Genomic DNA, 19701 nt, shown 5'->3' on the forward strand with positions numbered 1-19701 from the left:
TACCACAAGATTACAAACCCCTTTGTAAATCAGAAAGCTGTCATATTTCTTTGTACTCAAGTGCGCAGGGTGGTGTTGGGCATAAAGTAGGTGCTCAAAAAGTACACGTTACTGTTCATTTCGTTGAATTTAAAAACCATTTATGGAATGCCTCATTCTGGAAAGCACTACCAGATACGTATTTGTTACCGCAGTATTTATATACAGTCAGGACGAAAATTTGGGCTAAAAGATACCGTAACTTAAAAGCTTCACCTTCGTTCAGTCACCTGGGATTTTCCGAAGTGGTTTTGCTATTTCACTCCAAAACAGCATGATTTCTGCCTTTCCTGAAGTCCGGTTTACGTTTTCGACTCCGACCAACTGCGAGGTTCCTAGGGAGCCAGATAGCGGCGCGCGCTGGCACGCATGCGCACACGCACTAGCCCGCGCGGGTGGGGAAGCCAACCCCACCCCTCCCCGGGGCGCGCGGCCCCCAGCACTCTCTCCGCTGGTCCGCCGGAGACCCCCGTGAGCGCGCGAGGTCAGGACGGGCGCGGCCTGGGCCGTTGGGCGGAGGCTGTCCGGGCGCCATGTCAGCCCAGGGAGTGGCGGTCCTGCTGTCGTGGCTGAGCTGCTGCGGCTCGGCCGTGTGGAGGTAGAGAGACGCCACTGGCGCCCCGGGGCACCGGGCGGGGGTCGCCCGTGGGGCCGTGCCCCCGCGCCCCCGCGTCCTGACCCACCCGCCCCCGCAGACCACTGACTGGAGCCCGGGCTCCCCGCGCCCAGCACCCGCGCCCCGCAACCCCCTTCCGAGAGTTTTCGATGGATGAGGGCGGAGAATGAAGCAGCAGGTTTAGGGCTTTGCTCCTCCAGGGTCTGGATAACTTCGCGTCGCTGTCCTCTGGACAGCTGAGCCCCTGTGAACCCACCCATAAACTCCTTTCCTCCTGCTGCACTCTTGTTTTGCCGGAGAGGAGAGGACCAAATGAGAGCCCAAAAGTCGCCACTGGGGAGGGAGGCGGGGCGAGGGCACTTCTCTAGGATAACTAGGTAGGTGATGGTGTATGTGAGGCAGATGTGTGAAAGATTTATGACAAAGTGCTTTATAAAATGTAAGCACTGTACAAATGTAAGGGGATGTAATTCCTGCATGAGGAATGGGAGTTGATTCTGTGATTTGATTTAGGGAGCGAAGGATTTAACAGTTCTGAGAAATCCTCAGTGCAAGTGTGATTTTTGTTCAGTATTTAGTAACTGCTGGATTGGAAAGTGTATTGAAATATTTTAGAAAGATTTTCAACATAGGTTAAAATATAGATAATTAACCAGAAAAATAATATTCTGTGAATATTCCATTCAGTGGAGGTTTTGCTATAACTATTACCCTCTAACATTAAGATGTAAGAATACCGACAATCAAACTATTACAGAGATTTCAGAGGAAAGGGATATAGGGCACCTCATTGGACGGTTGGGGGCATCGAACAGAGTTAAGAGTAGCCTTGGAAAGGGTCAGTGAAGTAGTGAGAAAAAGCAAAAAGGTAGCATTCTGACAGAACTTTGTAAGCTTCTATTTTCTCCTCTATAAAGTGAAGAAAAGAAAACCTGTCTCATGGGGTTGTTGTGAGGCTCGAATGCAAAGATATATTTAGCTCCCAGAACATGCCTGGCAAACAATGGATCAATAAGTAAGGATAAGGGATATTATTAAGAATGGCCTGTGAATTCAGGGACTTCATAAACTTTATGTTGTACACCAGAGGTCATCAAACTTTCTGTAAGGGCCAGGTAGTAAATATTTCAGGCTTTTCAGGTGATACCATCTATGTTTTAACTACCCAACTCTGCCATGGTAAGGGAATGCACACCCCCAACAGTAGTAAACCAATGGGTGTGGCTCTGTGTCAAAGAAAATCTATTTACAGGTGGAATTTGACCGTAGCTTGCCAACCCCTGGTCATAATGGTAAATTTCGTTCTCTTCCCTAAATTTCCAATGAGAATTTAGTGAAGACAAAGATGTTATTGTTTCCCATGGTAAAGTCACAGGCTCCTTGAATTTTATTTCTTAGTAAAGTGTTCTTTTAAAGGACAAAATTTCTTAAATTTGATGTAATGATTTTTTATTGTTAGCTTTTTGGGGGGGGTGGAGAATTCAGGGTAGATGTCTTATTTAAATAATTCTTCCTTTCGCCAACATCTAAGAGACATTTATCTAAATTTTCTACTAAGAGTATTAATGTTTTTGACATTTCCTATCCCAGTGGAGTTGCTTTTCTTAAATGATCTAAGGTGGGACTGCGATTATTTCTTTCTCCTTATGAATCCGGATCCATTTTCCAGCTCCATTTATTGAGTATCACCTCTGTCCTATACAAAACTTCCCTCCAGACTTATGTCTGCTTCTGGGTTTACTATAGAATCCCTCTTATTTGGAGGAGAAATTAGTTTTAATATTTATATTTGAACTTTTCCTCCACAGGTATTCCACTAACAGCCCGAACTACCACATTTTTAGTACCAGAAGTACTGTAAGTGTGTAATTTTTTCAAACTATAGTATTATTATCTACCTTAAAGCAGAGAGCAGTACTTTATACTCAATTATAGCACAGTTATTTATTTTTATTTCATTTCCTTTGTCTCATTTATCATCCTAATATAAATCCCCTCGCCAATAAATGTCCTTAAATATATATGTAGCAAGCATAAGTAGTGTGGTTTTGAGAGTTTTGGTGATTTAATATTCACAGATAGGGTGGCCGTACAATATACTGTGTAAACTATTGAAAATGAAAGATAGTGCTATTAATATTTATGCTGGGACAACAGATATGAATTGCAACTGCCTCCACAAACTGGGATGAATGGCCACTGAAGCTGTAGACTTCATTCTCTATATTACTTTTTTTATTCAATACTTTGTCTATTTCATTTCTTAATGCTGCCTGCTTACTAGTATGTGTGTGTTTTATTTGTACAGCCCCCCAGTGATGGACACATGGCTTTCTATCACTGCAAACAACACTGTGATGAATGCCCTTTTACATGTCCTTTTATGGGTCTGTGCAGTAATTTTTCAGTTGGGATATAGTGAGAGCAGATGACTGATTTAACTAAATTCTGCATGATTGCTCTTGAGTGGCAATCACAGCTTCTACTGTCACCTAGTGTACATCTTCACCAAAGTTTGGTATTATTGAATTTTCTTTTATTTATTTATTTATTTTTTTTTTAAAGATTTTATTTATTAGAGAGAGAGAGAGACAGCAAGAGAGGGAACACAAGCAGGGGGAATGAGAAAGGGAGAAGCAGGCTTCCTGTGGAGCAGGGAGCCCGATACGGGACTCGATCCCAGGACCCTGGGATCATGACCTAAGCCAAAGGCAGATACTTAATGACTGAGCCACCCAAGCACCCCTAATTTTCTATTTTTTTATTACCAATTTTATTACTATTATAAGCAATAGCTTATCACTGTCATTATTTTCAGCTCTCTGATGACTAGTGATTTTGAGCATTTCTTCCCATATTTATGCAGGCTTCTCTTCTGAATTGCCTGATCATACCTTTTGCCCATTTTCCATTTAATTTTGTGCCCTTTTCTTGTTGATTACAGAGTGCTGTATACATTCCAGCCTCTATATTAGTTGAATGTTGGTTTTAAATATTTCATTTTCTTGTCTCTCATCTACTCATTTAACCATTACTGTTGTCTGTGAATATTTTATTTTTTAAGAAAAAGCTGACTTTTGTTGAGCCAAACTACACACACACACATGCTTTTTGACCTCATACTTTCTACTTTTTTGGAGTCTTATGAAAAATCTTTTCCTAGCCGGAGTTGAGTATTTCTCCTATTTTTTCTTTTATATGTGTTATATCCTGACCTTTCAAATACAGGTCATGAATCCATCTGGGGTCCATTTGTATATAATATAAAGTATGCATTCACATTACTTTCTCCACATAATGAACCACCACCTATTAAACAACTTATTGTTTTTCTATTATTTTTCTGGTATTATATTTTTTTCCATATATAGATGTGTCAATTTCTGAACTCTCTTCTTTCCTATGGGTAGAGTTGACTAATCCTCTCGTTTCATGTAGCTGCAGTTTAGTTTCAGTGCTATATACTCTTCCTTTGAATTAACATACCATAATATATGCATCATTTTACTGTAGATAAGCAATTAGGTGGTTTCCATTTTTAGTCTTTTTAAGTCTACTATGATTAGTGGGCTACTGGACTTGGTAGTCTACTATGAACATTTTAATACCTATCTTCTGCTTAACGTATATATGCATTTCTGTTGGGAGTGGAATAGGTAAGTCATAGGATATATGCACATGTTCAGCTTTAGTTGATGGTGCCAAAGATTTTACAAAGTAATTGTATCAGTTTACACTTATATTCTGTGTTTATATATATCATTGTATTTACATTATTCAGAATCAGGCAAAAGGAATCTATATAAACTATATTTTCTTTTACAATGTCATTTGTTTTTAAATTCATTGCTATCCATTTCTTATTAAATCTGTACTTACCGGTTAAACTGTCATTTATAGTTAATTTCTTTGATATCATTTATTTATATATTTCATCTTTGTTTTTTATACAGCTTTGCTGTATAATTGACCATTTTATTAGTCATTACAAAAATCTCCTTTTTTCTAAGTAGTCTCTACACCCAACATGGGGCTCAAATTCACAACCCTGAGATCAAGAGTCTCATGCTCCACCAACTGAGCCAGCCAGGCACCCCCTAAGAATCTTTTTTGATCTCTGCTGTTCCTTTATCATTTTTATAGAGGTGACACAAATGTGTCATGTAACCAAAATAATGGAATTATGTCATTACAGAAATGAAAATTGGGAGTCAGAGTTTGATTCTCAACAAAGGAGGTAGACAAATGCAAGTGAGTAGATGGTAAAACCAGTGGCTTTGCAGGTTGCTTGCAAGTGATATTCAGAGAAAGAAAATATTGAGTGTACAGAAGATACTTTAGGTATTAAATAGTTCATAAATCTTAATGAAAAGCATTTTAAAACAATATTTCTCTACCTATTTGCTTTTCCTGGAGCTTTGGCATAAGGGACAGGATTCAGGTTGACACACATCCAGGAACCCGTAAAGTTGCTCTCAGGGAACATAAACTGGTGGAGGCCATCTCTGTGCTTTCCCTCTGCCTCACTACAGCTTTCCAGTATCTCCTAGAAGGGACCTTATGCATTTGTCTAGAGCCTGGTCTTTGTAACTGCTGCCTAGTATACCTCCAGATTGCCTGGCTCTGGTGGCCATGGCTTATACTTGTATTCCCATAGGACTATATATATTTGTATACTTTAAAAGCTGCTGCTTGAGTGTCTAGCTTCCAATCAACATGAATCTAGGTGCTGACTGAGATCTTCCCTTTGGGACAATGACAGGACTTGGCACATCCTCATCTACTAGGAGTTATTAAAAATAAAATAGGCTGCTTGGACAATCACAGAGTTTCGAAGGACAACCAAGAGCTAGGGCAAGGTTAAATGATAAGGCTCATCTTTTACACAAGGCCACTCCTTCAAGACTAAGAGAGGTGGTTATTTTATTTAATGCATAAAAACAAACATAAGAGAGTAAAAAAAAATAGTAGAAACAGAGGAATATTTTCCAAACGAGAATAAGGTAAAAGCTCAGAAAAAAACCTCAATGAAATGGAGATAAGTAATTTACCTAATAAAGAGTTCAAAGTAATGGTCATAAAGATGCTCACTGAACTTAGGAGAAGAATGGATGAACACGGTAAGAACTTCAACCAAGAGATAAGAAGTATAAGAAGATACCAAGTAGAAGTCACAGAGCTGAAGGATATAATAACTGAACTGAAAAGTACACTACAGGGTTCAACAACAGACTAGATAAGGCAGAAGAAAGGATCTGTGAACCTGAAGAGGGAGCAGTGGAATTCACCCAAACAGAGCAGTAAAAAGAAAAAAGCAGAAAAAAGTAAACATATCTTTTTTTTTTTTAATTTTATTATGTTAGTCACCATACAGTACATCATTAGTTTTTGATGTAGTGATCCACGATCCATTGTTTTTGTATAACACGCAGTGCTCCATGCAGTATATGCCCTCCTTAATACCCATCACCGGGCTAACCAATCCCCCCTCCCCCCTCCCCTCTAAAACCCTGTTTGTTTCTCAGGTCCATAGTCTCTCATGGTTCATCTCTCCCTCCAATTCCCCCCCCCCATTTTTCCCTTCCTTCCCCTAGTGTCCTCCATGTTATTCCTTATGTTCCATAAATAAGTGAAGCCATATGATAATTGACTTTCTCTGCTTGACTTATTTCACTTAGCATAATCTCCTCCAGTCCCATTCATGTTGATGTAAAAGTTGGGTATTCATCTTTTCTGATGGCTGAGTAATATTCCATTGTATATATGGACCACATCTTTATCCATTCACCTGTTGAAGGGCATCTTGGCTCTTTCCACAGTTTGGCTATTGCGGACATTGCTGCTGTGAACATTGGGGTGCATATGGTCCTTCTTTTCACTACATCTGTGTCTTTGGGGTAAATACCCAGTAGTGCAATTGCTAGGTCATAGGGTAGTTCTACTTTTAAATTTTTGAGGAACCTCCACACTGTTTTCCAAAGTGGCTGTACCAACTTGCATTCCCACCAACAGTGTAAGAGGGTTCCACTTTCTCCACAACCTCTCCAACATTTCTTGTTTTTTTCCCTGTCCATTTTGGCCATTCTAACTGGTGTAAGGTGGTATGTCCGTGTGGTTTTGATTTGGATTTCCCTGATGGCTAATAATGATGAACATTTTTTCATGTGTCTGTGAGCCATTTGTAAGTCTTCTTCAGAGAAGTGTCTTTTCATATCTTCTGCCCACTTTTTGACTTGATTATTTGTTTTTTGGGTGTTGAGTTTGAGAAGTTCTTTATAGATTTTGGATACCAGCCCTTTATCTGTAGTGTCATTTGCAAATATCTTCTCCCATTCTGTGGGTTGCCTCTTTGTTTTGTTGACTGTTTCCTTTGCTGTGCAGAAGCTTTTTATCTTGATGAAGTCCCAAAAGTTCATTTTTGCTTTTGTTTCACTAGCTTTTGGAGATGTATCTTGAAAGAAGTTGCTGTGGGCGATGTCAAAGAGATTACTGCCTATGTTCTCCTCTAGGATTTTGATGGATTCCTGTCTCACATTGAGGTCTTTCATCCACTTTGAGTTTATCTTTGTGAATGGTGTTAGAGAATGGTCGAGTTTCATTCTTCTGCATGTGGCTGTCCAATTTTCCCAGCACCATTTATTGAAGAGACTGTCTTTTTTCCATTGCATGTTTTTTCCTGCTTTGTCAAAGATTATTTGGCCATAAAGCTGAGGGTCCATATCTTGGCTCTCTATTCTGTTCCATTGGTCTGTATGTCTGTTTTTGTGCCAGTACCATGCTGTCTTGGTGATCACAGCTTTGTAATATAGCTTGAAATCGGGCAACTTGATGCCCCCAGCTTTGTTTTTCTTTTTCAACATTTCATTGGCGATTCGGGGTCTTTTCTGATTCCATACAAATTTTAGGATTGTTTGTTCCAGCACTTTGAAAAATGTCATTGGAATTTTGATCTGGATGGCATTGAAGGTATAGATTGTTCTTGGTAGCATAGACATTTTAACAATGTTTATTCTTCCGATCCATGAGCATGGAATATTTTTCCATCTTTTTGTGTCTTCTTCGTTTTCTTCCATGAGTGTTTTGTAGTTCCTAGAGTATAGATCCTTTACCTCTTTGGTTAGGTTTATTCCGAGGAATCTTATGGTTTTTGGTGCTATTGTAAATGGAATCATTTCTCTAATTTCTCTTTCTACAGTTGCGTTGTTAGTGTATAAGAAAGCAACTGATTTCTGTGCATTGATTTTGTATCCTGCCACATTACTGAATTGCTGGATGAGTTCTAATAATTTGGGGGTGGAGTCTTTTGGGTTTTCCACATAAAGTATCATGTCGTCTGTGAAAAGAGAAAGTTTGACTTCTTCTTTGCCAATCTGAATACCTTTTATTTCTTTTTGTTGTCTGATTGCTGTCGCTAGGACTTCTAGTATGATGTTGAACAACAGTGGTGAGAGTAGGCACCCTTGATGTGTTCCTGATCTTAAGGGAAAGGCTCTCAGCTTTTCCCCATTGAGGATGATATTCGCTGTGGGTTTTTCACAGATGGATTTTATGAACTTGAGGAATATTCCCTCTATCCCTATACTCTGGAGAGTTTTGTTTTTTTTTTAAAGGTTTTATTTATTTATTTGAGAGAGAGAATGAGAGAGAGCACATGAGGGGGGGAGGGTCAGAGGGAGAAGCAGACTCCCTACCCAGCAGGGAGCCTGATGTGGGACTCAATCCTGGGACTCCAGGATCATGACCTGAGCCGAAGGCAGTCGCTTAACCAACTGAGCCACCCAGGAGTCTCTGGAGAGTTTTAATCAGGAAAGGATGTTGTATTTTCTCAAATGCTTTTTCTGCATCAGTTGAGAGGACCATATGGTTCTTCTCCCTCCACTTATTAATGTGTTCTATCACATTGATTTATTTGCAAATGTTGAACCACCCTTGCATCCCTGGGATAAATCCCACTTGGTCGTGGTGGATGATCCTTTTAATGTATTGTTGGATCCTATTAGCTAGGATTTTGTTGAGGATTTTAGAATCCATATTCATCAGGGATATCGGTCTGACATTCTCCTTTTTGATGGGGTCTTTACCTGGTTTGGGGATTAAGGTAATGCTGGCCTCATAGAATGAGTTTGGAAGTTTTCCTTCTGTTTCTATTTTTTGAAACAGCTTCAGTAGAATAGATATTATTTCTTCTTTGAATGGTAGAATTCCCCAGGGAATCCATCAAGCCCTGGACTCTCGTTTTTGGGGAGGATTTTGATCACTGCTTCAATCTCCTTACTGCTTATTGGCCTATTCAGGTTGTCAATTTCTTCCTGTTTCAGTCTTGGCAGCTTATAGGTTTCCAGGAAGGCCTCCATTTCATCCAGATTGCTCAGTTTATTGGCATATAGTTGCTGATAATAATTTCTAATACTTGTTTCTATTTCCTTGGTGTTAGTCGTGATCTCTCCCCTTTCATTCATAATTTTATTAATTTGGGTCCTTTCTCTTTTCTTCTGGATAAGTCTGGCCAGTGGTTTATCAATCTTATTAATTCTTTCAAAGAACCAACTTCTAGTTTCATTGATCTGATCTACTGTGTTTCTGATTTCTAATTCATTGATTTCTGCTCTAATTTTAATTATTTCTCTTCTAATGCATGGTTTAGGCATCATTTGTTGCTTTTTCTCTAGTTCTTTAAGGTGTAGAGTTAGTTGGTGAATTCGGGATTTTTCTATTTTTTTGAGTGAGTCTTGGATGGCTATGTATTTTCCCCTTAGGACTGCCTTTGCAGCATCCCATAGGTTTTGGACCGATGTGTTTTCGTTCTCATTGATTTCCATGAATTCTTTAAGTTCTTCTTTGATTTCTTGGTTGACCCAAACATTCTTGAGCAGAGTGGTCTTTAGCTTCCAAGTGTTTGAATTTCTGCCAAATTTTTTCTTGTGATTCAGTTCCAGTTTTAGAGCATTGTGGTCTGAGAGTATGCAGGGAATAATCTCAATCTTTTGGTATCGGTTGAGACGTGATTTGTGACCCCCAGTATATGGTCTATTCTGGAGAAAGTTCCATGTGCGCTTGAGAAGAATGAGTATTCTGTTGTTTTAGGGTGGAATGTTCTGTAAATATCTATGAGGTCCATCTGGTCCAATGTATCATTCAAAGCTCTTGTTTCCTTGTTGATTTTCTGCTTAGGTGATCTGTCTGTTGCTGAGAGTGGAGTATTGAGGTCTCCTACAATTAACGTATTGTTATCAATATGACTCTTTATTTTGGTTAACATTTGGCTTATGTAGATGGCTGCTCCCATGTTGGGGGTATAGATATTTACAATTGTTAGATCTTCTTGTTGGATAGACCATTTAAGAATGATATAGTGTCCTTCTGTGTCTCTTATTACAGACTTTAGTTTAAAATCTAATTTGTCTGATATAAGAATTGCTACCCCAGCTTTCTTTTGAGGTCTACTGGCATGGAAGATGGATCTCCATCCATTCACTTTCAGTCTGGATGTATCTTTAGGTTCAAAATGAGTCTCGTAGACAGCATATGGATGGGTCCTGTCTTTTTATCCAATCTGCAACCCTTTGCCATTTTATGGGAGCACTTAGGCCATTCACGTTGAGAGTGATTATTGAAAGATATGCATTAATTGTCATCATGTTGCCTGTGAAGACATTGTTTTTATAGATTGTCCCTGTAAATTTCTGTTGTATATCACTCTTGGGGTCTTTCTCCTTTTATAGAACCCCCCTTAATATTTCTTGCAGGGCCGGCTTAGTGGTCACATATTCTTTCAACTTCTGCCGGTCATGGAAGCTCTGCATCTCTCTATCCATTCTAAATGAAAGCCTTGCCAGATAAAGTATTCTTGGCTGCATATTCTTCTCATTTAGTACCCTGAATATGTCTTGCCAGGCCTTTCTGGCTTGCCAGGTCTCTGTGGATAGGTCTGATGTTATTCTGATGTTCCTCCCTCTGTACATAAGGAATCTCTTCCCCCTAACTGCCCTTAAGATGGTTTCCTTGGTTCTAAGATTTGCAAGTTTTACTATTACATGCTGGGGTATTGGCCTGTTTTCCTTGATCTTAGGAGGGGTCCTCTCTGCCTCTAGGACACAAATGTTTCTTTCATTCCCCAAATTACGGAAGGTCTCAGCTACGATTTGCTCAAATACATCTTCTAGTCCTCTCTCTCTCTCCACTCCCTCCAGGATTCCAACTATTCTGACATTGGAACACTTCATGGTGTCACTTATTTCTCTGATTCTATTTTCATGGGTTCTGAGTTGTTTTTCCCTGGCCTCCTCTTTTCCCTTTTTATCTATTATATTGTCTTCCAGGTCACTTATTCTCTCTTCTCTCAGTTACCCTAGCTGTTAGATTATCTAGATTGGATTGGATCTCATTGATAGCATTTATAAGTTCTGCCAATTCCCCTTTTATTTCGCCCTTAGAGACTCTATGTTGCCATTAATTGATTTCTCCATTCTAGCCATTGTCTTCACAATTGCTAGCCTGAATTCCATCTCCAACATCTTGGTTATATCTGCATCCATTTGTAAATCTGCAGCATAAATCATAATCTCTGATTCTTTTCTGTTTTGGGGGCTCCTCCTCCTAGTCATTCTGTTGATAGGTGTTTGAGGGAATGTATAGAGTCCAAATTATTGACCAGAACCCAAGCAAGATGCACCTGTTTTCTTGGGACCTTAGGGTTGCTGGCCTCTTGTTTTCCCAGCCTGTCTTCTGTGGGAGGGGCCTGCCACGCTGTTCCTCAGGCAACCCTGTTTGGGCGGAGTTGCCCTGCACTCCTGTGGTGGGGGATGGGCTCAGTGGGAATCAGTTTTGGGGGCTTTTGTTCTCTGGCGCCTTTCCCTGGTGGCTTTCCGTGTCTCTTCCACAAGTCAGAGCAGAAGAGACCGTTTCCAACCCTCTGCCTCAGAGCAGAGAGACCGCAGTCTGTTCTTCAGTGAGCTCTCCAGGCCACACTGTCTCGGTTTCTGTCCGTGCTGCTATAAATTGCAGCATCCTGGGTTGTGCGCCCCTTTGCAGCGTTCCCAGTCCTGCTTCCAGGTCTGGGCACGTCTCTGCCCTTTGTGCTTCTAAAACCACCAGCCACTCCCAGTTCACATGTGCGCGACTCTGCCGCTCCAGGTTTCCAACCCGGGGGCCACAGTTTGCCCGCGTGACCCTGCCACTCCGGGTTTCCATCCCGGGGGTTGCAGTTCGCAAGTGCGACCCTGCCACTCTGGGTTTCCACCCTGGTGCTGCCCTAAAGTCCTTTCCCCGCTGCTACCGGTCTGCGAGTATGTGCCCGTCCACAGCGTGCAAGGCTATCACTCACTGGCGGTGTAGGATCCCCATGGCCAGGCACCCTCCCACTGCCATTTATCCTCCGATATCTGCCCACAGAATCACGGCTCTCTGCTTCCTACCTCAAAACCAACCGCCTGCTATATTCTGTTTGTAGAGATCCAGATCTTCTTACATCTCAGGCTGGTTTCCTGGGTGCTCAGAGTGGTCTGGTAGATATCCAGCTCAATTCCAGGGACCAGTTGAAATAGGGTCCCCTACTCCTCTGCCATCTTTCCCCCCAGCCAAAAGTAAACATATCTTAAAGCATTTATAGAATAACATCAAGTGGACTAACATTCACATTATAGGGGCCCAAAAGGAGAAGAGTGAAGAGAGTAGAAAAATTTCTTAAGAAATAATGATTGAAAACTTTCCTAACTTGGAGAAGGGAACAGACATCTAGATCCAGGAATCCCAGAGAGTTACAAATAAGATGAACCCAAATTATTTAAATTATAATTTAAATGTCAAAAGTTAAGCACAAGGAGATTTCTTAAAAGCAGCAAGAGGGGCATCTAGGTGGCTCAGTTGGTTAAGCATCTGCCTTCTGCTCAGGTCATGATCTCAGGGTCCTGGGATTGAGCCCCATGTCAAGCTCCCTGCCTCCTCCCTCCCTCTCTGTCCCTCCCCACGCTCATGCTCACTCTCACGCACACGTGCGCTCTTGCTCTGTCTGTCAAGTAAATACAATCTTTAAAAAAAAGCAAGGAAAAAAAACTTCTGTTACATACAAGGGAAACCCCAAAAGACTATCAGTAGATTTTTCAGAAATATGCAGGCCAGAAAGGAGTAGCACAAGATATTCAAAGTGCTGAAAGAAAAAAACTTCCATACAAGAATACTCTATGCAGGAAAGTTTTCATACAGAATTGAAGGAGAAATAGTTTTCCAGATAAGGAAAAGCTAAAGGAATTAATCATCACTAACGTAGCCTCACAAGAAATGCAAAAGTAACTTTTCATGCAGAAAAAAAGCCGGATGGGGGCTAATTAGTAACAAGACAACATGAAAGAATAAATCTCTCCAAAAACATATATATTAAAGGTAGTGGATTAATTACTTATAAAACTAGTGTGAAGGTTAAAAGACTAAAGCAGTAAAATGTAACTGCAATAATTTGTTTAGGGATGCACAAGATAAAAAAGGGGTAAAATGTGACATTAAAAACAATGTGAAAAGGGTGAGTAAAAATGTAGAGCTTTAGACTGTGATCAAACATGTTATTGTCTACTTAAACTAGACTTGTTATAACTTTTTTTATGTAAGCCTCATGGTAACCACAAAGCAAAAACCTATAGTAGATACACAAAAGATAAAGAAGAAAGAATCTAAGCATACCACAAAAGAAAGTCATCAAACCACAAAGGAGAGCAGAGAAGAAGAAAGAAACACATTGAAAATTACAAACCAGCCAGAATATAGTTAACAAAATAACAATAAGTACAACCATCCTCATATTATTGTGCTTCAGTTTATTGTACTTTGCACATGGTGCTTTTTTTTTTTTCAAATTGATGGGTTATGGCAACCCTGCATCAAGCAAATCTGTCAACACCATTTTCCCAATCTTTTGCTCATTTCATATCTCTCTGTCATATTTTGGTAATTCTCATATTTCAAATATCTTCATCATTATTATATTTCTTACAGTACTCTGTGATAAGCAAATATAAATTGCTGAAAGCTCACATGATGGTTAACATTATTCACAATATTTTTAAGATTACACTATGTACACTTTTTAGACAATGCTATTGCACACTTAATAAACTATAGTATAATCTAAACAATTTTTTTATGTACTGGGAAACAAAAAATTCATGTGGTACACTTTACTGTGATATTCAATTTATTGCAGTAGTCTGGAAATGAAACTGCAGTATCTCAGAGGTATGCTTGTACCTACCTGTCAGTAATTACTTTAAATGTAAATGGGCTAGGGGGGAGGAGCAAGATGGCAGAGGAGTAGACCTGGATTTTGTCTGGTCCCATGAATTCAGCTAGATAGGGATCAAACCATTCTGAACACCTACAAACTCAACAGGAGATAGAAGAAAAGAATAGCAACAACTCTCTGAACAGAAAATCGGTGACTTTCTGGAAGGAAGGACATGTGGAGAAGGGAATCCGAGGCAATATTCGGGAAGATAGGTAGGGGGAGGGGGCCTCCATCGGCCACTTCTGGCAAGTGATAGAGCAGCAGATCACAAAATCAGAACTTATAGAAGTCAGCTATGCTGAGGGACCTTGCTCCAGTGGCTAAGCGGGGGGTGGAACCCTCGCTGGGACAGTGTGGCCTCAGGACCCTCGGGGTCACAGAAAGACTGGGGATGCCTGAGTGTGGCAGAGCTCCCAGGTATCAGAGCAGGGAAGCTGGCTGCAGAGATGGAGCAGAGGAGTGGGCTCTCAGCTCGGGGTTGCCATAAACCGTGATCTGCAGCACAGTCGGGCCACTGCTCCTCCAGCAGGGACACAACAAGCAGCAGATCCAGGAAGACTCCCCTTCCTTCCCCGGGAGGAGCGGCACGGGAGCGCACTGCAGGGATCTGCTGGCTTTGGAGACTCCACATGGGGTCATGCGCCAGAGATAGAAACACTCGGTCACAGGCCAGGTGAGCACGGAGTGAGGCCGGAGACTGGGGAGATGGGAGTGATTGACTGCTTTTCTCTGGGGGCTCACTGAAGACTGGGGCCCCAAGTTCTCGGCTCTTCCAGGGTGGAGATTGGGAGGCCGCCATTTTCACTCCCGTCCTCCAAAGCGATACAGAAAGCTTGCAGGGAACAAAAGCTCCCGAGAGCAAACCTGAGCAGATTACTTAGCCTGGCACTGGCAAGGGTGGGGCAATTCTGCCTCTGGCAAAGACATTTGGGAACCATGGCAACAGGCCCGTACCCCAGAAGATCAGCAAGAACAGTTAATTTTTTTTAACTTTTTAAAAATTTTTCTTTTTCCCTTTTTCAACGAACATCTTATCAATACCTATTTTAAAAAATATTTTAATTTTTCATTTTTACAGTCATAGTCTATCCCTTCATAGTAGTTACCCTTATCTTTGGTATATATATATGTAAGTTGTTCTCTCTTTAAAATTTTGGGATACAATTTCTTCTAACAGATCAAAATATACCCTAAATCTCTAGTGTATGGCTTTGTTCTAGTCTCCTGCCTGATCACATTCTCTCCACCCCCTTTTTTTTTTAAATCCTCTTCTTTCTTTTTTTCAACCAATTCTTATCAATTCCTTTTATAAAATCTTTTATACTTTTCATCTTTACAATGATATTCCATCCCTTCATCATATTAACCCTTATTTTAGTACATATGTAAGTTTTTCTTTCTTTAAAATTTTGGGAGGCACTTTCTTCTAACAGACCAAAATACACCCAAAATCTAGTGAGTGGCACTGATCTATGCACCAGCCTGATCATATTTGATCATATTCTGTTCTTTGTTTTGTTTTATTTTGTTTTTATCTATTTTTTTTTCTTTTTTCTTTCTTTCCCTTTCTTTCCCCATGGCCTCAGGTCTTTTCTGATTTGTTTAGTGTGTATTTTCTGGGGACATTGTTACCCTGTTAGCATTTTGTTCTCTCATTCATCTGTTCTCCTCTGGACAAAATGATGAGATGGGAAAAATCACCTCAAAAAAAAAGAACAAGAGGCAGTACCGACTGCCAGGGACCTACTCAATACGGACATTAGTAAGATGTTGGAACTAAAGTTCAGAATGACGACTTTAAAGATACTAGCTGGGCTTGAAAAAAGCATGGAAGTTATTAGAGAAACCCTTTCTGGAGAAATAAAAGAACTAAAATCTAACCAAATCAAAATCAAAAAGGCTATTAATGAGTTGCAATCAAATATGGGGGCGTTAACTGCTAGGATAAATGAGGCAGAAGAGAGAATTAGTGATATAGAAGACCAAATGATGAAAAATAAAGAAGCTAAGAAAAAGGGAAACTACTGGATGACGAGGGCAGAATTCGAGAGATAAGTGATACCATAAGACGAAACAACACTAGAATAACTGGGATCCCAGAAGAAGAAGAAAGAGAGAGAGGGGCAGAAGGTATATTGGAGCAAATTTGGTGAAGGAAACAGGCATCAAAATCCAGGAGGCACAGAGAACCCATCTCAAAATCAATAAAAATAGGTCAACACCCTGACATCTACTAGTAAAACTTACGAGTCTCAGAGACAAAGAGAAATTCATGAAAGCAGCTCAGGACAAGAGACCTGTAACCTACAATAGTAGAAACATTAGATTGGCACCAGACCTATCCACAGAGACCTGGCAGGCCAGAAAGGACTGGCAGGATATATTCAGAGCACTAAACGAGAAAAGTATGCAGCCAAGAATACTATATCCAGCTAGGTTGTCATTGAAAATAGAAGGAGAGATAAAAAGCTTCCAGGACAGACAAAAACTAAAGGAATTTGCAAACACGAAACCCGCCCTACAAGAAATATTGAAAGAGGTCCTCTAAGCAAAGAGAGAGCCTAAAAGTAACATAGACCAGAAAGGAACACAGACAATATACAGTAACAGTCACCTTACAGGCAATACAATGGCACTAAATTCATATCTTTCAGTAGTTACCCTGAATATAAATGGGCTAAATGCCCCAATCAAAAGACACAGGCTATCAGATTGGATTAAAAAACAAGACCCATCAATATGCTGTCTGCAAGAGACTCATTTTAAACCCAAAGACACCCCCAGATTGAAAGTGAGGGGATGGAAAACTATTTACCATGCTAATGGACACCAAAAGAAAGCTGGGGTGGCAATCCTTATATCAGACAAATTAGATTTTAAACCAAAGACTGTAATAAGAGATGAGGAAGGACACTATCTCCTACATAAAGGATCTATCCAACAAGAAGATCTAACAATTGTAAATATCAATGCCCCTAACATGGGAGCGGCCAATTATATAAGGCAATTAATAACAAAAGCAAAGAAACACATTGACAACAATACAATAATAGTGGGGGACTTTAACATCCCCCTCACTGAAATGGACAGATCATCTAAGCAAAATATCAACAAGGAAATAAAGACTTTAAATGACACACTGGACCAAATGGACTTCACAGATATATTCAGAACATTCCATCCCAAAGCAACGGAATACACATTCTTCTCTAGTGCCCATGGAACATTCTCCAGAATAGATCACATCCTACATCACAAATCAGGTCTCAACCAGTAACAAAAGATTAGGATCATTCCCTGCCTATTTTCAGACCACAATGATTTGAAACTAGAACTCAATCACAAGAGGAAAGTTGGAAAGAACCTCAAATACATGGAGGCTAAAGAGCATTCTACTAAAGAATGAATGGGTCAACCAGGAAATTAAAGAAGAATTTTTAAAAAATTCATGGAAACCAATGAAAATGAAAACACAACTGTTCAAAATCTTTGGGATGCAGCAAAGGGAGTCCTAAGAGGAAAGTATATAGCAATACAAGGCTTTCTCAAGAAACAAGAAAGGTCTCAACTACACAACCTAACCTACTACACCTAAAGGAGCTAGAGAAAAAACAGCAAATAAAGCCTAAACCCAGCAGGAGAAGCGAAATAATAAAGATCAGAGCAGAAATCAATGAAATAGAAACCAAAAGAACAACAGAACAGATCAACAAAACTAGTAGCTGGTTCTTTGAAAGAATTAACAAGATTGATAAACCCCTGGCCAGACTTATCCAAAAGAGAAGAGAAATGACCCAAATCAACAAAATCATGAATGAAAGAGGAGAGATCACAACCAACACCAAAGAAATACAAACAATTATAAGAACATATTATGAGCAACTCTATGCCAGCAAATTCGATAACCTGGAAGAAATGGATGCATTCCTAGAGATGTATCAACTACCAAAACTGAACCAGGAAGAAAGAGAAAACCTGAACAGACCTATAACCACTAAGGAAATTGAAGCAGTCATCAAAATTCTCCCAAAAAAACAAAAGCTTAGGGGCAGATGTCTTCCCAGGGGAATTCTACCAAACATTTCAAGAAGAATTAATACCTATTCTTCTGAAACTGTTCCAAAAAATAGAAATAGAGGAAGGAAGACTTCCAAACTCGTTTTATGAGGCCACAATTACCTTGATCCCCAAACCAGACAAAGACCCCATCAAAAAGGAGAATTACAGACCAATATCCCTGATGAACATGGACGCAAAAATTCTCACCAAAATACTAGCCAGTAGGATCCAACAGTACATTAAAAGGATTATTCACCACAACCAAGTGGGATTTATCCCTGGGCTGCAAGGTTGGTTCAACATCCGCAAATCAATCAACGTGATACAATACATTAACAAAAGAAAGACCAAGAATCATCTGATCCTCTCAGTAGATGCAGAAAAAGCATTTGACAAAGTACAGCATCCTTTCTTGATCAAAACTCTTCAGACTATAGGGATAGAGATTACATACCTGAGTATCATAAAAGCCATCTATGAAAAACCTACAGTGAATATCATTCTCATTGGGGAAAAACTGAGAGCTTTCCCCCTAAGGTCAGGAACACGGCAGGGATGTCCACTATCACCACTGGTATTCAACATAGTATTAGAAGTCCTAGCCACAGCAATCAGACAACAAAAAGAAATAAAAGACATCCGAATCGGCAAAGAAGAAGTCAAACTCTCACTCTTTGCAGATGATATGATACTTTATGTGGAAAACCCAAAAGACTCCACCCCAAAACTGCTAGAACTCATACAGGAATTCAGTCAAGTGGCAGGATATAAAATCAATGCACAGATATCAGTGTCATTCCTATACACCAACAACAAGACAGAAGAAAGAGAAATTAAGGAGTCGATCCCATTTACAATTGAACCCGAAACCATAAGATACCTAGGAATAAATCTAACCAAAGAGGCAAAGGATCTGTACTCAGAAAACTATAAAATACTCATGAAAGAAACTGAGGAAGACACAAAGAAATGGAAAAACGTTCCATGCTCATGGATTGGAAGAACAAATATTGTGAAGATGTCAATGCTACCTAGAGCAATCTACACATTCAATGCAATCCCCATCAAAATACCATCCACTTTTTTCAAAGAAATGGAACAAATAATCCTAAAATTTGTGTGGAACCAGAAAAGACCCCGAATAGCCAGAGGAATGTTGAGAAAGAAAAGAAAAGCTGGCGGCATCACAATTCCGGACTTCCACCTCTATTACAAAGCTGTCATCATCAAGACAGTATGTACTGGCACAAAAACAGACACATAGATCAATGGAACAGAATAGAGAGCCCAGAAATGGACCCTCAACTCTATGGTCAACTCATCTTTGACAAAGCAGGAAAGAATGTCCAATGGCAAAAAGACAGTCTCTTCAACAAATGGTGTTGGGAAAATTGGACAGCCACATGCAGAAGGATTAAACTGTGCCATTTCCTTACACCACACACAAAAATAGACTCAAAATGGTTGAAAGACCTAAATGTGAGACAGGAGTCCATCAAAATCCTAAAGGAGATCACAGGCAGCAACCTCTTCGACCTCAGCTGCAGCAACTTCTTTCTAGAAACATCACCAAAGGCAAGGGAAGGAAGGGCAAAAATGAACTATTGGGACCTCATCAAGATAAAAGGCTTTTGCACAGCAAAAGAAATAGTCAACAAAACCAAAAGACAACCGACAGAATGGGAGAAGATATTTGCAAATGACATATCAGATA

The 19701-nt window shown here is 40.0% G+C and overlaps 1 protein-coding gene across 1 annotated transcript in view; it reads left to right on the forward strand.

Moving 5' to 3' along the window:
- Positions 1-379: 379 nt before the first annotated feature.
- The window catches only part of CATSPERE (catsper channel auxiliary subunit epsilon), a 209403-nt gene continuing 190081 nt past the window's right edge, over positions 380-19701 (forward strand). The window contains exons 1-2 of the mRNA XM_064594423.1: positions 380-637; positions 2464-2512. Of these exons, the coding sequence (XP_064450493.1) occupies positions 573-637; positions 2464-2512 (114 nt within the window). The 5' untranslated portion in view covers positions 380-572. The remainder of the gene's footprint in view (positions 638-2463; positions 2513-19701) is intronic.

Source organism: Mirounga angustirostris, unplaced genomic scaffold (assembly GCF_029215605.1).
Source record: "Mirounga angustirostris isolate CCGP_5_RB_7025 unplaced genomic scaffold, mMirAng1.0.hap1 SCAF_6, whole genome shotgun sequence".
NCBI classification, from domain to species: domain Eukaryota; kingdom Metazoa; phylum Chordata; class Mammalia; order Carnivora; family Phocidae; genus Mirounga; species Mirounga angustirostris.